Genomic DNA, 18,780 nt, shown 5'->3' with positions numbered 1-18,780 from the left:
GGGGCGCTCCCGGGTCATCTAGAACGCCTCCTGTCACACAGGGATAGGGCGCATCATTCAGAAAGACATGCTCCCAGGCAAGGGCTGCCCTACTTCTCATCAACGCCACGAAAAGAACCCGGCTAATCTGGCCTGCCTCGGCCCTGCTCTTCCCCCAGCCAGCTGACTCTCTGACCAGAACCTGTGAGAAAAATACCCAGTCGATTAAATAACTGCATCATTCAGACACGCGTTTCTGCCTCGCTCTCTCTCTCTCTTTCTCCTCTCTCTCTCTCTCTCTCTCTCTCTCTCTCTCTCTCTCTCTCTTCCTCTCTCTCTCTCTTCCCCCACCTCCCACTCTATATCTGCAGTAAGGACATGTTCCCACCCGTGCTGTTGTCCACTCAGGCTCAGTAGAGGTCACCACCCTGTCTGCATCTCAATCCAGGCATTTCATATGACCCGGCAGGCAACACTGGTCATTTGGGACATTTTTGAAAGCAGAGGCCCCTGTACACAACCCAAATAAGCAAAGATGGGCAACAAGCAGCAAGGCATTAAATTGCCATCTGCATGCTCTAGCTGTCAGTAACCTACGGTACAATGGCGACGTTCCAATTTAGTTTTCAGTCAGAGGCATATAGTACAAGACAGTGGCTGTCCACATACTAGCAGTTGAAAACAACCCATTGAAGACAAAAAAAGAGTTTAGGTTTTGTGTCAGCTGGCTAGGGTTTGAGCACGTCGGCTGACACCACAAGACTTTCCTCAAGACCTCATCTGGGAAAACCCTGTGGACACTACTCGACTAAGCCTCAAAGTCACGAGTATCCATTATGGAGCCACATTCAGTAATCACACCATAATTAAAGGGAAATGATTGTGTGTGCAGCGAAGCAACGTCAAGACAACTCCCTCAGTGCGGGTGAACGCCACAGCACAACGAAATCCCGTTGTTGACTTATGATTTGTTTTCTTTTGGGAGAAAATCCTGTACACTAGAGAAGGCCCAAGACAATGGCGACCAGAATTACAGGGTAAAAAATGCACTGTGCCAACTGCCATGTCATCTAAGACATTGTGACTCAAATACTCGATGTCTGACACAACACCAGAACCAGCCACAGTCATTTGTCTGCTGCTATGTCAGCTGTGTGCGATTGCATAAGGGAGTGTGCTTTTCAAACAACAAAGACATCTCTATGCAACAGTCATTCAATTGCAAAATGTCACAGGAAAATCACCTGAGAAGTCAATTGTTGAGGTTTTCTCATACCAAGTGTAAACATTTTCTGAAAGGCATGGGAGAGAAAGCTTTCATCAGATTTGAAGGCTATTTCACCGAATGTCAACTTGAGAGAAAGAGTCAGAAACTCTTATTCAGCTGGATAACGGCTGTCTCGGCAAAGAATAGGAGAGTGAGGCGAAAACTCAGTGTCTGGACTCTGGAGATCAGACATGGGTTGTTTTCTGGGTGTGTGGTCTATGGCTCTGAGCAGAGGCTGTGAAGGAATATACTGACTTCATAACCGCCACAAACCCCCTTCACCCTGTCTGTGTATGTGTGTGTGTGTGTGTGTGTGTGTGTGTTACTCAATGACCACATTCCAAGCTGGTCTAGAGTCCCCATACAATGTACTGTACAATATAATGTACCTTTTTACCAGTTTAAAATATATTTACCACGGAAGGATTCCAATTTTTGGCAGAAAGTCACTTTTTGGCACGACACCAGGTTTGCACCCCAGTATGGGCGGATCGGGAGGAAGCAACGCGATAACCCCTGACATATAGTATTAAGTTTATTGGGTCTGTAAAGAGTAGGCTAAGGTATAGTCTCCAATTCACACCAATACATATCCCACAAGTTGTCCTATTCCTGCAAGATAATAGCAAAACGTCCTTTAATAACATTCTGACTGAATTGGACATGTGCAAGCGTAGGTGAAATTGTCCGTGTGTAAGGCATAGATTTTTTTCTCTCTCTATCTTTCCCTCTCTCCCCTCAGTCTCTCCCTCACTCTCTTGCTAATGCACACACCCTCTTGCAAGAGTGGGTCATTAGCTTTCGAAGCCGCTCCGCTGGTCTCTGGCTAACTCGCTAGCTTGCACTGCTCCCCAAGCTAACACAAGCTGCCAAGGCAGAGCTTATGCTCCAGCTGCACTGCTTCTGAACTAGACCCTAGAGCTCCTATCTGTCCTCATTAGCACTACGCTAATTACGGCCCTGTACAACCCACTGCGAGACAACGCTGGCTGGTGTTTAAGGAACCATCAGGAAAACAAAACAAGCTACTGCTAACAGTTAGCTCCCACTCCCAGGATACCGAATGGCCTGAGTGAAGATACATGACAGTGAAAGATGCTCTACTGTTTACTGAAAAGCCCAGAGGGGAAAGATATTATTAAAAGCTTTTCTATGGGGACTGGATCTGGGGGTTGTTATTTCTAAGCAGACCATGGGAAATACCAGCAGTGGGTTACTTTCCCTGGAGAGCTAGGACTAGGCTACCAGTGTTCAAACACAAACACACACACACACACACACACACACCACACAAGAAGACCCAGACAAAGAGACAAGTATCCAAGCCCTAAACTGGAAAATACAGAATACGACAAACCTGACACAGTTGACTGACACCAGTAAAAGCCTAATTATGTATGTAAATCCCACACAAAATGTCACACAACACAACATACACACAAGTACACTCTAATCCTCACAACACAGATTTTTTTCCTTCCTTAAATCCAGTGAAATGTTTATGGTACTTTACAAGAATCTGACAGCATCCTTTTTCAACAACACCTTTATACTTTCTGTCGAACTTTTAGAGCTGTCAGAACTACCATCAAGATTACTTTGGTCATTTAATTGCAGGACAAGATGTAAAGGAAATGCATCTGGTTTTGAACTATTCATGTTTTCCTGAAAGAAGAAAATTGACATGCAAACATTTGAATATTTTCCAGAGCAGGCTTGATATTTGACCTTTTGTTGTCAGGTACAGGCAATCAAAGATGATTGGCAACTATGAGAATGCAACTATGAGAACCTGTGTGTATGTGTGTCTGAGAGTCTGTGTTTGTATGTGTGGGTGTGTGTGTGTCTGTGTGTGTGTTTGTCTGCGAGTCTGTTTTTGTTTGTGTGTTTGTGTGCTGTGATCCTAGGATAAATGATGAATTATGGTGTCTCTCAGTCACCTTGCATGTATGACAAAGTAAACTACTTTGACATAACACACACGTGCATCTGAAAACACACCCTCACACACACATGCTCCATTAAAAAATGAAGCATCCAAACTGGTGACAGTCTGCAAACAGAGGCAAAAATTGGGGTCCCATCAGAGACTGGCACATCTGGTCTAGCAACTCTATTAGCATGCAAGGGATGTTGGTGCACACCAACATGTACACACACAGACATGCACAGGAATACGCACGCACACACACACACACACACACACACACACACATACACACAGCACAGTGACTATAACACAATTAGAGAAACCACACACTGCATTTCTAGGCCAGACACTAGGCCTAGGGTCAATTGTTCCAAGATGATTTGTTGTTCTAACGAAACCTGCATGCACCTTATGACAAACTAAGTGTAAATCACTTGCTTCTCCACACTCAAGACGGGTGAACTCTTCGACACACGCTATTACCCAGAATCAGCTTTCTCTTCCCACCAAAGTCAAACTGACACTACAGGACACAAAAAGCTTGAATCATTTTAACATTCAATTCAGTATCGCATCACTACGCTAAGAAAGCAAGTATATCACCTTACAATCTGGCCATGGAGCAGAGAGGAGGAGGAATCTTTCAGGCTACTGAGAAACAACAGGGCCCCGCAGAATCTATCTTCTGCTTCAGGAAAAAAACGTTATCTGTCAAATCTGTGCTTCTCCGCCATGGTTTTCCCTTTACAAAGGGGGTGGACGAAACCTAAAGACATAAAGTGTGCTGCACTGCAACAGCAAGGAAAGCCCACTTCCTTTCAGGGGTGAACTGTCAACCCCCCACCCCCTCCCAACTCCAACCCTGCCCAGAGGACGGTGGTATTTATGCGTGTTTGAGACAGCAAGGGTGAAGGAACAGACTTGCCGCAGAAGCAGCCCTGGAAAAATCCCTAAGATGGAGAGGGTGAGAGAAAGAGAGAGAGAGGAGGGAGAGGGAAAGAGAGAGGGAAAGATAGAGAGGGGAGAGAGGAGAGGGGAGAGAGAGAGGGAAGGGGGAGTGTGAAGGCATGATGGATGCTTCCTGGATAATTTCACAGCTCTGGAGATCAAGTAGCAGCAACACAGAGGGAGGAGGGGGAGAGGGGGGGAGAGAAAGAAAGTGAGCGGAGCAAGAGAGAGACAGAGGAGGGTATGAGAGAGCGAGAAAGAGAGAGAGAGAGAGAGAGAGAGAGAGAGAGAGAGAGAGAGAGAGAGAGAGAGAGAGAGAGAGAGAGAGAGAGAGAGAGAGAGAGAGAGAGAGAGAGAGAGAGAGAGAGGAAAAATAGTGTGTGTGTGTGTGTGGGGGGGGAGAGATAGAGGCAGATGTTGAGCAAAAAAGTCACAGAGTAAGACCAGATGAAAGAAAGAGCAATAGAAAAGGGCAGGATGAAAAAAAGGCACCTGTCGCCTGGTGACAAGTCAGATTCACTGCGGCAGATAGAGAATGGGAAGTGACCCGCATAAGATGCTGGATGAGAGAGAGCCTTATTCACAGCAAACTAGACCCTACAACAATAGCACATTACCGCACACACAACAGTGACATCATCACAGGACCAAATATGGGAATGATGGAATATGAAACATGGGTTGAAACTGACATGCCATGGCATGAGATCTGCAGTTGAATGTTCTAAACACAGAGCTAAACCCACCCCTCCATTAATCAATATCTGTGAAGCCACCCGTGTCTTATCATATCAATTGTCCATAATGGGGACGGTGTTCTAGATATCATAGAAACATCTGCTTCAGATGATATCGACATATCTAGTGGTGACCAAAGCGTCTTCGCTCCACAACGTCAAAAATACTTAAAGTGAGAGAGTTCCCTAGGTACTGGGATGAGAGCTTCGTCAGAAGAGCTCAGGCAAAGATGTAAAGAGGTGCATTGTGGGTAGGTTGTATTAGACTGTGACCTTAAGGGTTAGCCAGCTGTAGACATACTGCAATGTCTGAATACAAGTTTTAGAAAGAGTTAATACCCTGGGTCTTGTAGCGCACTTATGTCTCGGGGAATAAAACGATGGCAAAAAACAAACTGCGTTTGGGCGGCTTGCACTGCTGAGCGCCTCTGGGAAACGATGATGGATTGTGGGTAGTGATGAGACGGGATGTGTGGTGTGGGAGTCGAGGAGAAGCCTGCTGCCTGTGTAGCTCCTGGATTATCGTGCTTCAATACATGGAAGCAAACAGGAGGAGAGACGTAGCACTTGTGTAGGTGTCCCTGCATAAGCCTTGGTGGAAGGGTTTCTCCGCTCTCAGCTTGAAAGAATCACAGTGAGAGTCTGTGTTTTGGGTCTCTCTGAAGAAGATTGTATATGTATTTGCACAAATACAGACACATATAGACTTCTACTAAAATGGGGAAGATTCATAAAGACAATTTAACAATTGGCATGGCTGCACGACAGAAATAGAATGAGGGATGGTGTAGAGTGTTTAGGTTATTGCATTGGTCTTCTAAAACAGGTGCCAGATGAATGACTGTAGACTGTGCGAAGTGTGTGGAAGTGTGTGAGTTTGTGTGGAGTGTTGAATAATCAAATACGGATATGTGTGTGTGTTTGTGTCTTTCTGCCCCCTCCTATGTGTGTGTGTTGGGGGCACTGCCCAGAAGACCAGAAGGCAACCAGGAGCAGGTTAAACCAGACACAGACAGCATGACAATGTTCACGGCAACACTAAAACATCCATGGAAAAGCTTTAAAGTTTGGCACATTAAAACTGAGGAATACAGCTTCATTTGTGCTCTATGCAGGATGAACCTCTGATATGAAAATTATTCATCTCATTGTGAGTGGGCTTGATGGCATACGATAAAGTGCATTACCAATGACACTATTATAAGTACTGATAGAATGGAACAGTTACATAAGATAACACACAGGAGGTTAGAGGTATGAAACACAGACCTAAATCAATGGATTTGAAGATACCAGCTAACCTGCAGACTGAAATCATGTTTCGATGTTTCGAGGCAGGCAGTGGTTTCTCTAATATTCACTCGATACAATTTGAGAAGTGATACAGCCTTTAGGTATTGTATGTTTTTTCAACTCTTTCAATGGGAACAGATTCTCCTGTGAAGAGACAAAGACACAGAGAGAAAGTAAGAGTGAAATTGAAAGGGAAAGAGAGACAGGCAGAGAATGAGAGTGAAAGCGAAACAGAGAGAGAGACAGAAAGAGAACAAGAGAGCATAGAGCTGAGTGCCTTGTGGTGGCAAACACAGCAGACAACATTGTGTCCTTCTCGACTACCACTCCTAAACCTCCATCCGTTAAACCAAATCCAGGCAAATCCTTCAGCAACTCGCCATCGTTTTACCCTGGGCCGGTAGTACGTGACCTATGTCTGTAGCTTTGAATCCTCTTAATTGAAACAGCTTGTTGTTCTTGCCTCTGCCCAGCAAAATACATGATTCAGTTAGGCCTCCCTTTGGCCGTCCTCTTTCACTATAGGACAGACAGGAAAATAGTAATTAGCTAGAGGAGATCCCGAAATAGGATTGTGAGACCAGAGGAAAAAAACGGTTAATTACAGCAGGAGTAAAAGCACCACAGCACATGATGGAGACGCTGAGCCAATACCGCAGCCTAGAAACTAGGCTTGTCCTCCATGAAGGGAGAGACTGTGGCGGTGCGCTGCAACACACTACCGGTAGTCTGTTTGAAGATTTCCTTGTACGCTTCTCTCCAAGGTCCATACAACAATGTAACAAAATGTCAAATTCTGTGAGAGAGGCAAATGTTCCTACATGACGGTTGTGCCACATCACTGTGCTGGCTTTAAGAGCTTTCCCCTACTGGGTGATACAAAAAAAGCCCTTCCCACGACAACATTTTAACACCTCAAAAACAGCACGTCCGAATCCCACTCTTGTGAGGAAAGAAAATGCTGGGGATTGGGACCCTTGTTCTCCTGCTGGAGTCCTTGTAGAGGCCCCCTTGGTTGGCCACTCTGGACCCTCTATGACGGGGGCGATACAAAAGTGATTCAGTAATGAGGTGTGGGTGTGTGTGGTATACTGACTGAGTACGAGGGAGTAGAGGAATGCTGATTAATTTGATCATATTGCCGTAGCATAAATGAAGTTACGGATTCACCTCATTCGTGGGAATAATTTTGGACATCTTCCCAACTCCCTTATGCTTTAGGCATTAGTGCCAGTATAATTTATTCTAATTGCTAATGATTCAATTGAGTCTTTAATGGTGAAAGACTTGCAGATGCTTGACAATCATTAGTATTGGCAGTGTGGAGCAGTTTAACTAATTGTGCAAGAATGCTGTAAACTACCAGGAAACACAATTTCGCCCCCACATCTGCCTGTCACACCATCACGCACACCAACACATTTCTATGCACGCAAGCAAGCACACACCAACACACTCCCATGCACGCAGGCACACACAGTTCTGCTCCATGTACACTGTGCTAATCATCCGGAAAAGATAACAATTCTCCCCTCTAACCAAATAACCTGGAGAGATGGGCCTCCCTGCTCTGAGCCCTCCTCAGGATCTCCATCATGCTGCTTTCACAACAGATACACACACACACACCTCCAGGAAGCAACAGCACACCCACTGTACTGTGTGTGTGTGTGTCTGCATGTGTGTGTGTCTGTGTGTCTCAGAAAAATAGAACTTACACTATTTCATAACTCTAATTCACTTGACACATATACAGTATTAGTGCTTGAATTAGAGCATAATTGGTACTTCACTGAAAACTTGTGCAATTAGGAAGTGCATCGGAGATACGGTGTTGCAACACAAGAAGTAGTAAGCTTTTGTGTGATGTCATCGACCACTGCGTCTCATGTGTCAGAGGCGGTGTTGTGTGAAGACAGGCAGCTGGTTCGACACTCTAGTTCCTGTACCCCGACTCCGACACAACAGGAAGTGTTCTGCAGTCACTGAGGGCCAGAACAATTATAAAATAAATGCACAAGATGGAATTTCTTTTGGGCAAATAGTTTTTCCGGTACAAATCACACTGGAGCACGAATCTCTCTCCAAATCGATATTGGCTGCTTTTTCGGACACATGGAAAATGAAATACTGCAATGTTTTTCTTTTTTTTTCTTTTAAGAACATTAAAAGAAAAAAAAATGAATGTGTAGAAATGCTCCACCCCAAAGCCTTTAATCTGGACTCCTGGAACATAAGCAGGAGACCAGACCTATCCAAGTAATCATGTTCGAGCACTTTGGAGAGAGCCGCAGCTAAGCTGTCAGGGGTGAAGTACTCACAGTGCCCTTGGGGATCACACTGGACATAAGCGTGATCAAACTCTCCAGTCTTGCCCAGCCCCGGCACATGGTCTTACCAGTTGCACTAAGACACCCACACACATCTACACACATACACACACACATGCCTACGTACACACATACACAGAACTGATGCAAGACTACAACAAGGAATGTGACTTCACATGAAGAAAGGGGAATGATAAAAGGGGCACAGCACTTCCTGTTGGAACAGGAAACCCCCAACTGATGCTGGGAAACAAAGTTTGTGGGAAAGAAGAAGTGTCCTCTTTCGGAATGACGAGGAAGGATGTAAATGAAACAACCAGAGGAGGATAAAGGAAGTGGAAACGCACTGAGGGGCACCAGAGAAGAAGAAGACAGGAAGCGTGGGTAGAATGCCACATACCTGCCACTTTCATTTACTGTCAAACACGACCGAGGGAGTTAGACACGCACACATAGACAAATATACAAGAACAACTTTACACACCTCAGACCTATCCAGCTCGAAATATACATACAACCTTGGACATTCTGTGGTTTTAAAACTAACGATCTGTGGATGGGTGGTTTGGGCTCTGATAAAGCAACGGGCAGTGAACATGAAGGTGTGGGGTATCTCTCTTTCTCTGTCTCCCTTTCTTCCTATCAATCTTGCTCACTCCCTCTCTTTGTCCCTGTCTTTCAAACACACACACACACACACACACACTCACATTCACTCACACACTCACACTCACTTACTCACTCACTCACTCACACCGTTAACCCTATCTTGTCAGGTTCTAAAATAACACCTGAGGATGGATTTAAAGGGTGGATGGAAGTGGAATTGTTTTGTACCTGCTGCTTTCCAAACCCAGCCAAACATTTTTGACAAACAATGCTGATTTGCCCCCAGCAGAACAGCCTTACACTACCAAGCACTGAAAAAGCCTAGTGATGTTCAGTCTTCATACTCCTTAGTTGACCTTGTGCTACCTGATTAAAGCCCTCCGCTACTGTACTCTCTCCTGCTGAGTGGAGACAAGTATTTTTTTCTTCATGCTTCTTAAAGGGCTGGACATTTCTGGAGGGAATCAGAAATGAAGAAAAACACTGGATTAGAAAAACTGTAGAAACAGTAGTTTGTGTTTTTGGTGTAATTTTGACGTTTAGTTTTAGGTGCGGGTGTTGAGTCATGAAACTGGCGAGTCCACAGAACCAGACACGTCTTACGATAACACTTCCTGAATCTGCTAAACACTAGAATAACACTGGACTTTTTTCTCCTGAGCTATTTCCTCATTTATTTTCCATGAAATAATTTATGATTACTGAAAGCCATCCAGCTGTTTAACAATAAGAATGATTAAAATGTGTCAGACAAAGGCTTCTCAGATGAGTTTCCCAACAAGATAGTTTCTCTAAGATAAGAACAACTAGTTTCACAACAGGATAAATTCCATGAGGACTTTGCTTTAAGAATGTTCGATTGATTCACTTGTTTGGGTAGCCAACAGACTTCTTAGACAAACATGCAACAGAGTACCACAGAAATTGGTTTTGTGCGTGTGCTGAGGTCAGGGAGTCAGCTAAAGGCCTTACATGCTAGTGTTAGGTATTTAAGCTGAGGCTAAACATGTTGTTTAGGAGAGTCTTACACATGGAAACCAGCATGCAATCTTCTTCTGGATGAGTTACCAGCCAGATGTACAGGTCGTAGCAGTTTTGCCTTTAAATGTGCATTTTCACTTGCTTGAGTATGAAGTTCACAAATTCTCCCTTCACCATAGCTACATAAGCAGTGTTGTGCATATTGATGTCATCAAGTATCGCAACAAATTGGCAAAGTGTAACGCCGCTCGTCCCGATTGTGCTGTCCCTGGAGCGGCCACACAGCCGGGTGAACAATGAAGTCAGCTGTGACACACACAGCAGCTCCGGGCTCAGTGCCCCGTGCCCCGTGGGCAGCCTGGTCGCCCTCTGTGGTGAGGGCATGGCGCCAACTCATCTCTGCTCTCCGCCCATACCCATCTACCACCTGTTGCCCTGGCATCATATAGACCAGGGGTCAGGGGTAAAGGGTCAACAGATGGGTTACACTCACTATACACAACTTGTCACATGATCATGGAGGAAGATAATGGTTGGACGTCCCACTCGAGGGCACATCATGGGCCTATGTCAAGTTGAAAGATGACACTGTGTACTAATTATCAATCAAACTACACCGTGTCGTGGCCTCCACCCCAAACCCTTGGCGACCTCCTGACAAGACAATGACTCCCTGAAACTCTGCTAGCTGGAACAAGCACAGGGGGGAGGAATTCTCTCACCCTCTGTCTGCCTCCACGCTGTGTTCAGTCAATGATCATCCGTCTGAATGACTCATCAAGCAGCAGGAGTGTTAATTAATGAGAGAAATATGGGTAAATACATCTCAGAGGGACGAGCGCTCACACTCCCACACCAACTACCCAGAGCTGGTTCCCTTTCACCACCAACACCTCCACCATCCTCGCATACACAACAATAACAAAACAACACTTATTCCTCGCCTTAAAACTCTATTTCATCCTCATTCCAGTCTCTTTCAACGTCCTCCTCTATTTTCACACGAGACATAATTTCTACATTTCTCATTTCTCCCTGGCAGTGTCTGAAGCACAATTCCCTAATGCAATCTCTCGTCCGCACCTCCCTCTATGGCAATGTCTAATGGAGGACCTCCCTCAGGTTTTGGAGTCCACGGTCTTCAGAGCTTATTCCATGTGGAAATATCGATACCCAAACACGGTGAGGCACCCATTAAGCCCTTTTAAGATGTTGTATCACAAACTGCCAGCTAGGATTTTGAGAAGAGGAACTGCTCACAACAGGGCCCACAATAGCTTCAATCAATCCCAAAATAATAGCTTGGAATATGTTGGATCAAAAACGTATTTGACTGACAAGCTAGCAGGCTGCTTTGTGATTATTGTGTGTGTGTGTGTGTGTGTGTGTGTGTGTGTGTGTGTGTGTGTGTGTGTGTGTGTGTGTGTGCGTGTGTGCAGGATGAGTGTGTGAGAGTGTGCATGCCAGCTTGTTCATATAAACACACACACAGGGAATGCGAATTAAGAAGTTCAAATTTAGATTTCATACCAGGATCAGAGGTTATGTACAGTTACAACCAGACAGTGATACGGATTCAGGAAGCTGTAGCATTGTGTGTGTGTGTGAGAATGTGTGTGTGTGAGGCTATCATATTCCCCAGGCATATCTATCCTCATTGACACTTGGTACACTTGCTTATTAGCTAGAGCGTGATAAGGAATCCCCCCTTCATCGCACTGCCCTGAAGCTACCATTCTACTACTGTCTCCAGTATCAGTCATTTTACATGAAGCAAAAACTGTAGCACTGGTAGCGCCAAAGTGACTCCCTTTCTACGCTGATTATAAGTCATTTCTGCCTCACTGGCTACATGTCTCCAAAAGTACAGTAGGAACTTATAATACCGGGCACGCAGAGTGGGGTATAACCCCTTCAGTATGCTACCGGCTTTAAAAGCGATACTGCTTCAGTCAATGCAGCAGAGATTTTCTGAGTCCATAGTGAAGTACTGAGCACTTATTTTGCCATTCTTCTCCATGCATTATCAGAGAATTTGAGGGTGGAAATCACAGTATTTCACCCTTGCGAATTTACCACCACATCAAAATACATTTGGAAGAAGCTTGCGCTCGAATCTCGACCGGAAAGATGGCAATCTGTTGTTTCATCTGTGAGACCCAGCCCGAAGGGACACAACAGGCCCAAAATAATAATAATGCCATGGACAACTGTGGACCTGCCAACGTCATCTGGTTATGAGTCTACCTTATTAAACCACAGAGGAAAATAAATATCCCCCCCGACCCGAATTCTCACCACAAGCTGGGAAAGAGGGGAGGCAGACACACTGCAGTGCTAATTTAATAAACTGGATAAGGCAGGCTAAGCAATTCTATTATGGAGTGTCATTTGTCCCAGCGGAGCTACAGGGCAGTGTTGTCTTGGTTTGGGGTCCTTGGGGGGAGGTCATGCTAAAATGACAACTAGAATCAGATAAAATCAAGTCATTTGTGTTTCAAAAATTAAATGGCACCCTTTTGCCAGTCCTCAGGAGTCAATGACAATGGTATTTATTTTGTTTGTACATTGTCATTAAGCAAATCATATAGTTTAGATATGTGTGTTTATATATACAGTATGTATGACACTATGGAATTGAAGCTTATCACTCTTGCCAGGCCCCATCCTGTCTGCAGGCCTCTCCTCTCAACACAAACAACATCCATTCAGTGTCTTTCCTCCGAGTCAGCTCTCTAACCTTCAAGCCCCCGACTCAATTTGCATGACCTGTCATTCTCATCACAATATGCCTCCGAAATGTTGCAAGCATTCCAGGTGTGTCCACCTGTATTTATATGTTGAGGGACCACGGTGAGTGTGGTGGGGGGCGGCGAGGGGGGGGGGGGGGGGGGGGGGTGACATATCGTCTGTCGTGCAGCTGAACACATGGCCCAGGCAGGAGCAGACATATGAGAATGCTCACTCCTTAGAGGGAACTGTGTCACATGAGAAAGGTGGGTGTGTTTAACAAGAAAGAGGAAAAGGGGGGTTCAGGGATACATTGTGGCTTGTGTTTTGTAGAGGCTTAGATGAGGTGTACATTTTTTGGTTTCAACCATCATTTTAATAAGATGTAAACCTTGTATAGGCCGTCACACCCTTCATGCTGTTTCTATATCAGTTGTTGGATGGAGTCCAAATCTCCACTTGTCTCCTGGGTATAGCTCTGCTGACAGCATTGTGTGCGAGACTGCACATTGATGTCTACATAGAATTGAACAAGGGTCTAGAAGCGTGCATGTTGCAATGCAGAAACCCCATTTCACAGGCCTGACAGGAAATGATGTGGTTCCAACAGGTGGGAGAAGGGATTTTTCACCCGCGTGAAGCTGCTTCCTGTTGAGAGAGCACCTGTCACTGTATTGTCTTGAGAAGCAAGTTGGCGCCCGGTCCTCACTGGTTGCAGCACAGCGTTGACACAGCAGCAGCAGCACAAAGCTGGTTCTACCTGCTCAGCATATCTGCTTGTTCCGACAAGACCCACATGCTCTCACAACCAATCCGAGAAAGCCACCTTTCAGGTTTCTCAACAGTGACAGCCTCACAACTGAACAATGTTACCCACAAGACTATATTAGATATCAGAAAGGTGAAAAACTATTCAGAACCGAACCTTTGGCCTTGACCCAATCATCTATGCCAATGTTGGAGCGTACTATCTCATTAATTTCCCCTAAAACAGTCATTGGTATTGTGTTCCCAGTTGGACTCATGGTATCATATCAACCCCCAGTTGGAGCTATTTAATTTAAGTGTCCCTTCTGCTTTGTTGTTTGTGCCAACTCACATAAGGCATGGGCTACCAGGACCAGAGGGACAGCTCACACCTCCTGGACGAAAACAACAACAGCAACCAACAAGGCCACACACACACACACTCTCTCATACACACACACACACACACACACACACACACACACATACAGGCACACACACACCAGCACAGAAAGGGGGGGGGGGGGTGCAGTTTGACAAACAAACAGATATTGGGATACCATAATCTGTTCAGCGGGTTAATATTATTATCCAGGTAAGTCATCTGGTTTTGATCACATACAATGGCTTCAAAACTCATCTCTCCAAGATCGAACATATTTTAATCAGTTTATCACCTCTCATACCATATTGTTTTGTGTGTTGGGCTGTTGGCCATTTGGATTCCTCAAGCTAAGCTAACACACAGCTAAACCTGAACTCTGGGGTATGTGTAAAACAGCCAATACTTTTGTTTTGCATTGTAATAAGATGGGGATGATGAGCAGTTGTTTTTATCCAGCATATATTATCCTATTATATCCACGTGGTTGTGCCATGGAGCATGTTGAACATTTTATATCAGAAGAGAGAAGCTTTTATACGTACACTACAGGGGAGATTTGAACCCGCGACCTCTTGATCTTCAGTCAAGTGCTCTAACCACAGAGCTTTACCTTGCCCTCATTTCTTGTTATCCACATATAATTCTAACCAGATGCATTTGCAGTGCAAACTTACAAGAAAGACTTACCGCTAGCATTCTTTCCGCAAATGAGGTGCTGGAATGGCTGCAGCAGTCCCCATATCTCCGAGTCGTTGTTGATGGCCTGCTCAATTGACTCCAGCGTAAACTTGGGGATTCCGTTGTCCCTCTCGATCAGCGCGCTCCGCTGAATCCGGGTAAACACCTCTCGGAACAGGCTTTCAATGCAGGCAGTGAGGTATATGGCCGCATGCTCGTGGACCCTCAGTGCCACCCGACTTTCAACCATCCACTTAAAGAACTTCCCAACAGAAAACACCAACCCGCAGCGTGCTGACTTGCCCCTGCTGAACTTGTCCCCGGTGCTCATGTTGTAGAGGGACAGGGCGCTGAGTGCCGCGGTGATGCAGTTGACAGAGATGGTCCAAGAGAGAACCACTTTGATGGCGCTCTGGATCTCGTGTTTGGTGCACTTGGCATAGCGCAGGCTGAGACGCTGCGCTTCCCGGGCAACCCTCACCAGTGCACGGCTGACCAGAGCCGAAAGCTTGGCCAGCACCTCTCGGGACGGGATCCCAATCATAAGCTCCTCTTCCTTCCTCAGTGCGCACTCTACCTCGCCGAGACTCCATGGCACGTCCTCGAGCTCGGCGAGTTTGGCGCACTGGCCGGAGCACTCCAAGATCTCCGTGTCCTCCGCCAGGACGGTGTTGACCGTGTCCAAGCTGTTGTGTCTGCTATGCATGGATTCAGTCAGATGCCAGCAGTTACCCCCATGCGCGTGCGACAGATGCGTGTCCGAACAGCAGAGCGACACGCTGGACGACCTGATGGAGTCCGCGGCGCCACCATAACCGGAATCAAGCGTTAAATCCTCCAGGGTCCTCACGGCTGTCTTACCCTTGCCTGCCATGGCTGCACCGCATACTGTAGGTCTGCTTTTTCTATTAAATGCCACAAAGTCGTTCCCCTGACGCTGCTACTCCACTGCCGCTGGCTTGGGGAGTTATAATTTACTTTCCCATTCAAGTTCTGGAGTCCGTTGAAGGGAAGGCTACACGGGAGCGCTCTGCCCACTTTCCGCCTTTAAAGCAGTGACTGAAAATATGCCTTTCAACTGCTGTTGCGTACAACTTCTATGAGTAACCGGAGAGCGTCCTGGCTCAAACCCGTACGAGCCACTGCATCAAGCGCAGCACAGCTCTCTAGATTGGAGGAGGGGCTATGTATGTGGCGGACTGGAAGAGGCCAATCCGTGACCGCAACATACCTTGATTGACAGACAGCTTGTCGGCTAGATACTTTTGTACAAATTGCTTCTCCCGGGTGCATTGAATCTTATGGCATCACCTAATTAGAGGCCGGTATAGGCTAAATTGTAGCTAAAAAGCTAAATGCCACATATATCCATTTATGTTTCATGCTGATGGGTAGTTAGGCTACTAAAATCAAGACAAAGATTAGCTTTAATTGAATGATCCACTGTTCATATTGTAAATGTCTGACCAAAATCCATTACCATATGGTTACAGCTACTGTAGCTACATTAGGAAATGTATTAAAAAGGACAGTTCCGCATGATTAGTGAGCAAACACAGTACTAAAATACACAGAGTGAAATTGAGTCTCAGACTCAGTGTTCCAAATGAACTTGACTGCTTGGAGGCACAAAGATGATTTAACATCCACCTGGATTTGGTACAAGGCTCACAGGGTGAGGTAGAATTCAAACCCATTATTATATTTTTATATATAACCCAATTATATTTTCTACCCACTCTCTCTTTCTCTCTCTCCCCCCTGTCACTACCTGTCTCTCCCTCTCTCTCATTTTCTCTGTCTATCTCTCTGTCTTCCCTCTCTCTGTGACCTTCTAGCATCCTTCTTGTCAACACAAGACATATTATCTTTGTCCTTGTACGAGTGACATACAAATCGAGGATAATCTAATTGCCACAGTGTCTATTGAGGGGACAAATAAAAACAGACTATTTAATCAAATACCGTAGTACTGGTGAGCTGGAAAGCAGTTGTGGTAGGAACCCCTTACAGAAAAAGAGGCTAATATCAAGTGACTGAACAGGCCAAATGTCCTTATGGAAAGTTCAAAGACATGGACTGTGAGTTCAAGTTAAACATTCATAAGGAAAAAAACATTTCTTTTATTTTTTCATCTATAGCAGACACTTTTATCTAAAGCATAGTATACATGGTTAGCGCAAACAGTAAGTGCAGCAGATACTCAAGAACTAGAAGTGCACAGTTACAACACTATTACAGTGCTTAGAGCAAAGGAATCACCTATTTTATACAACACACAACAACAACATCATTGTAACTGAATAAGTCTTCCAGGATGAGTTCCCAGTGAACAGTGAAAGATGGGTTTGATACTCCATGCAAATGGTGTGTGAAAATAAGTCTAATAAGTCTTCATGCCTCAGTGTATGGCTATAGTTTTATGTATATTATGAATTTGTAATTATTGCTGCATTTCTGTTCTGTGGAGAATGAATGATATGAGTGAGGAGCTGGTGATGTACTAGTGATTCACCAGCCCTTCAGGGCCTTGTCACGTCCAAGCTGAACCTGGCCATCTGTCTACAGTCTTGAATTCATGAGCTGTAGGCCACTTTGCATGAGTCAACAGCTATCTGCACCCACTCCTAACTCGACACAGTTTTTAACAGTTTCTAATTGTGATGACCTAATGTCGTATAACAATTCTGCTACTCTAATATTGTCTGGTATAAGGCAAACAACTGATTTTTTTTAATGTATTCGATTTGAGTAGGTTTTTATTTAATAACGATCCTTACCCTCACTGTGAGCACCATTTTACTTGTGTACTTTTTTGTATTTATCATTTACCTGTAAATGCGGCTCCTTGTTTTGTAGTGGCCCAGGTGCTGGTTTGTCCTCCTGAAGGTGGAAATCTGCCAGCTGGTCACCAGTCTAATGTCATGCATCAAGTTTATTTACTGTGGTCCTCTCAGGTTGCCCCCCCTCTCACAAACTCCTGCTTGCTTGGAAACAATGAAAGAATGAGATCTTAGCAGAAAAATATTGTAGTGACATCTTGCATGTGAACTAAGCAGTGATAATAAACATTTTAGCTCCAACGAAAAATTATAGGCATTCTGTTATGTCAGGTTAGGACATGTTTGTGACATTGTGATAATAATGCAGAATCTTACTACATTGGATACTACATAGTTGTATTCTGCAATAAAAAGAAGATATCCAACAGATATTTTCAGAATATGGGATTGCCAACATTTAAAAATGTATTTTCAGACGAAATGATCCCCATTCAAAATATTATGCTGTGATAAATTACATCAAGAGACATTGTTGATGCGACTCTCCATTTGAGAATGTGTGACATGATACTCCCACCTTGTGGCCGAACCTAAACCTCTACCTAGATGTCTATATGATGCATTTCATTCATTGCATAATTAGTACAACTTTATGTAATATTTTGTGACGCATTTTGGGGGAAAACAGATTCACATGTTAATCCAAACATCAAATTCTTTATTTTTAAATGCTAGCCTTCATATGAACTCTGTGTAGTCATAGTATTTGAAAGATGTAAGCCTAATTGTCTTGCTCTCTAACTTAGTTGGGGTCATTTATCTTCGTAATTAACTGTTGAAGATTGTTTGCTGTTTTTATTGATTTACAAATGAAGACTTTATACAAAATTACTAAATGAAATAAAAGCAAACGTAGACGGCGTTGTCTTTTGACTCATAGAAACATTAGGATAATTAAATGATTAATTTCTATTTCAATCAAAATCTTCCACAACTATTTTTGGAGACGCTACATGCGCACTCGAACATGCGGCAAAACTTGCGCGGCATCTCATACCCTTATTCATGTGCTCATCCGGGTACTTCTCATATGTTGTCATGTTTTTGTTTTTTTTCCAAGATGAGACATCTTTCCTACTACATAAATGTAACATGTTCTCCGGTCAAATTAGGTAGTTTGCACCCCAACACAATTCAACACAATCGAACAGGTACATATATATCATAATAAAGCGGACAGCTGTGTTAAATGTCTTTAAAAAAACCTTCGGAGTGTTATCAAGAGGACACGAGGAAGATCCACACTACAGAAACGTGACAGCGGAGGAACTACGTAAATAGAAATATGGGCCAATTGCAATGCTGTCTTCGAAGTGCGCACAT

The 18,780-nt window shown here is 44.5% G+C and overlaps 1 protein-coding gene across 2 annotated transcripts in view; it reads right to left on the bottom strand.

Moving 5' to 3' along the window:
* Nucleotides 1–15,634, bottom strand: part of LOC136960126 (ankyrin repeat and BTB/POZ domain-containing protein 3-A) — an 84,370-nt gene extending 68,736 nt beyond the window's left edge. For both annotated transcript variants that reach the window (XM_067254474.1, XM_067254475.1), the window contains exon 1: nt 14,624–15,634. In XM_067254474.1, the coding sequence (XP_067110575.1) occupies nt 14,624–15,488 (865 nt within the window). In that variant the 5' untranslated portion in view covers nt 15,489–15,634. The remainder of the gene's footprint in view (nt 1–14,623) is intronic.
* Between the last annotated feature and the right edge of the window lie 3,146 nt (nt 15,635–18,780).

This window comes from Osmerus mordax, chromosome 17 (assembly GCF_038355195.1).
Source record: "Osmerus mordax isolate fOsmMor3 chromosome 17, fOsmMor3.pri, whole genome shotgun sequence".
Lineage (NCBI taxonomy): Eukaryota > Metazoa > Chordata > Actinopteri > Osmeriformes > Osmeridae > Osmerus > Osmerus mordax.
Note: the sequence above shows the minus strand (reverse complement) of the source record. Positions and strands in the feature narration are given on the sequence as shown.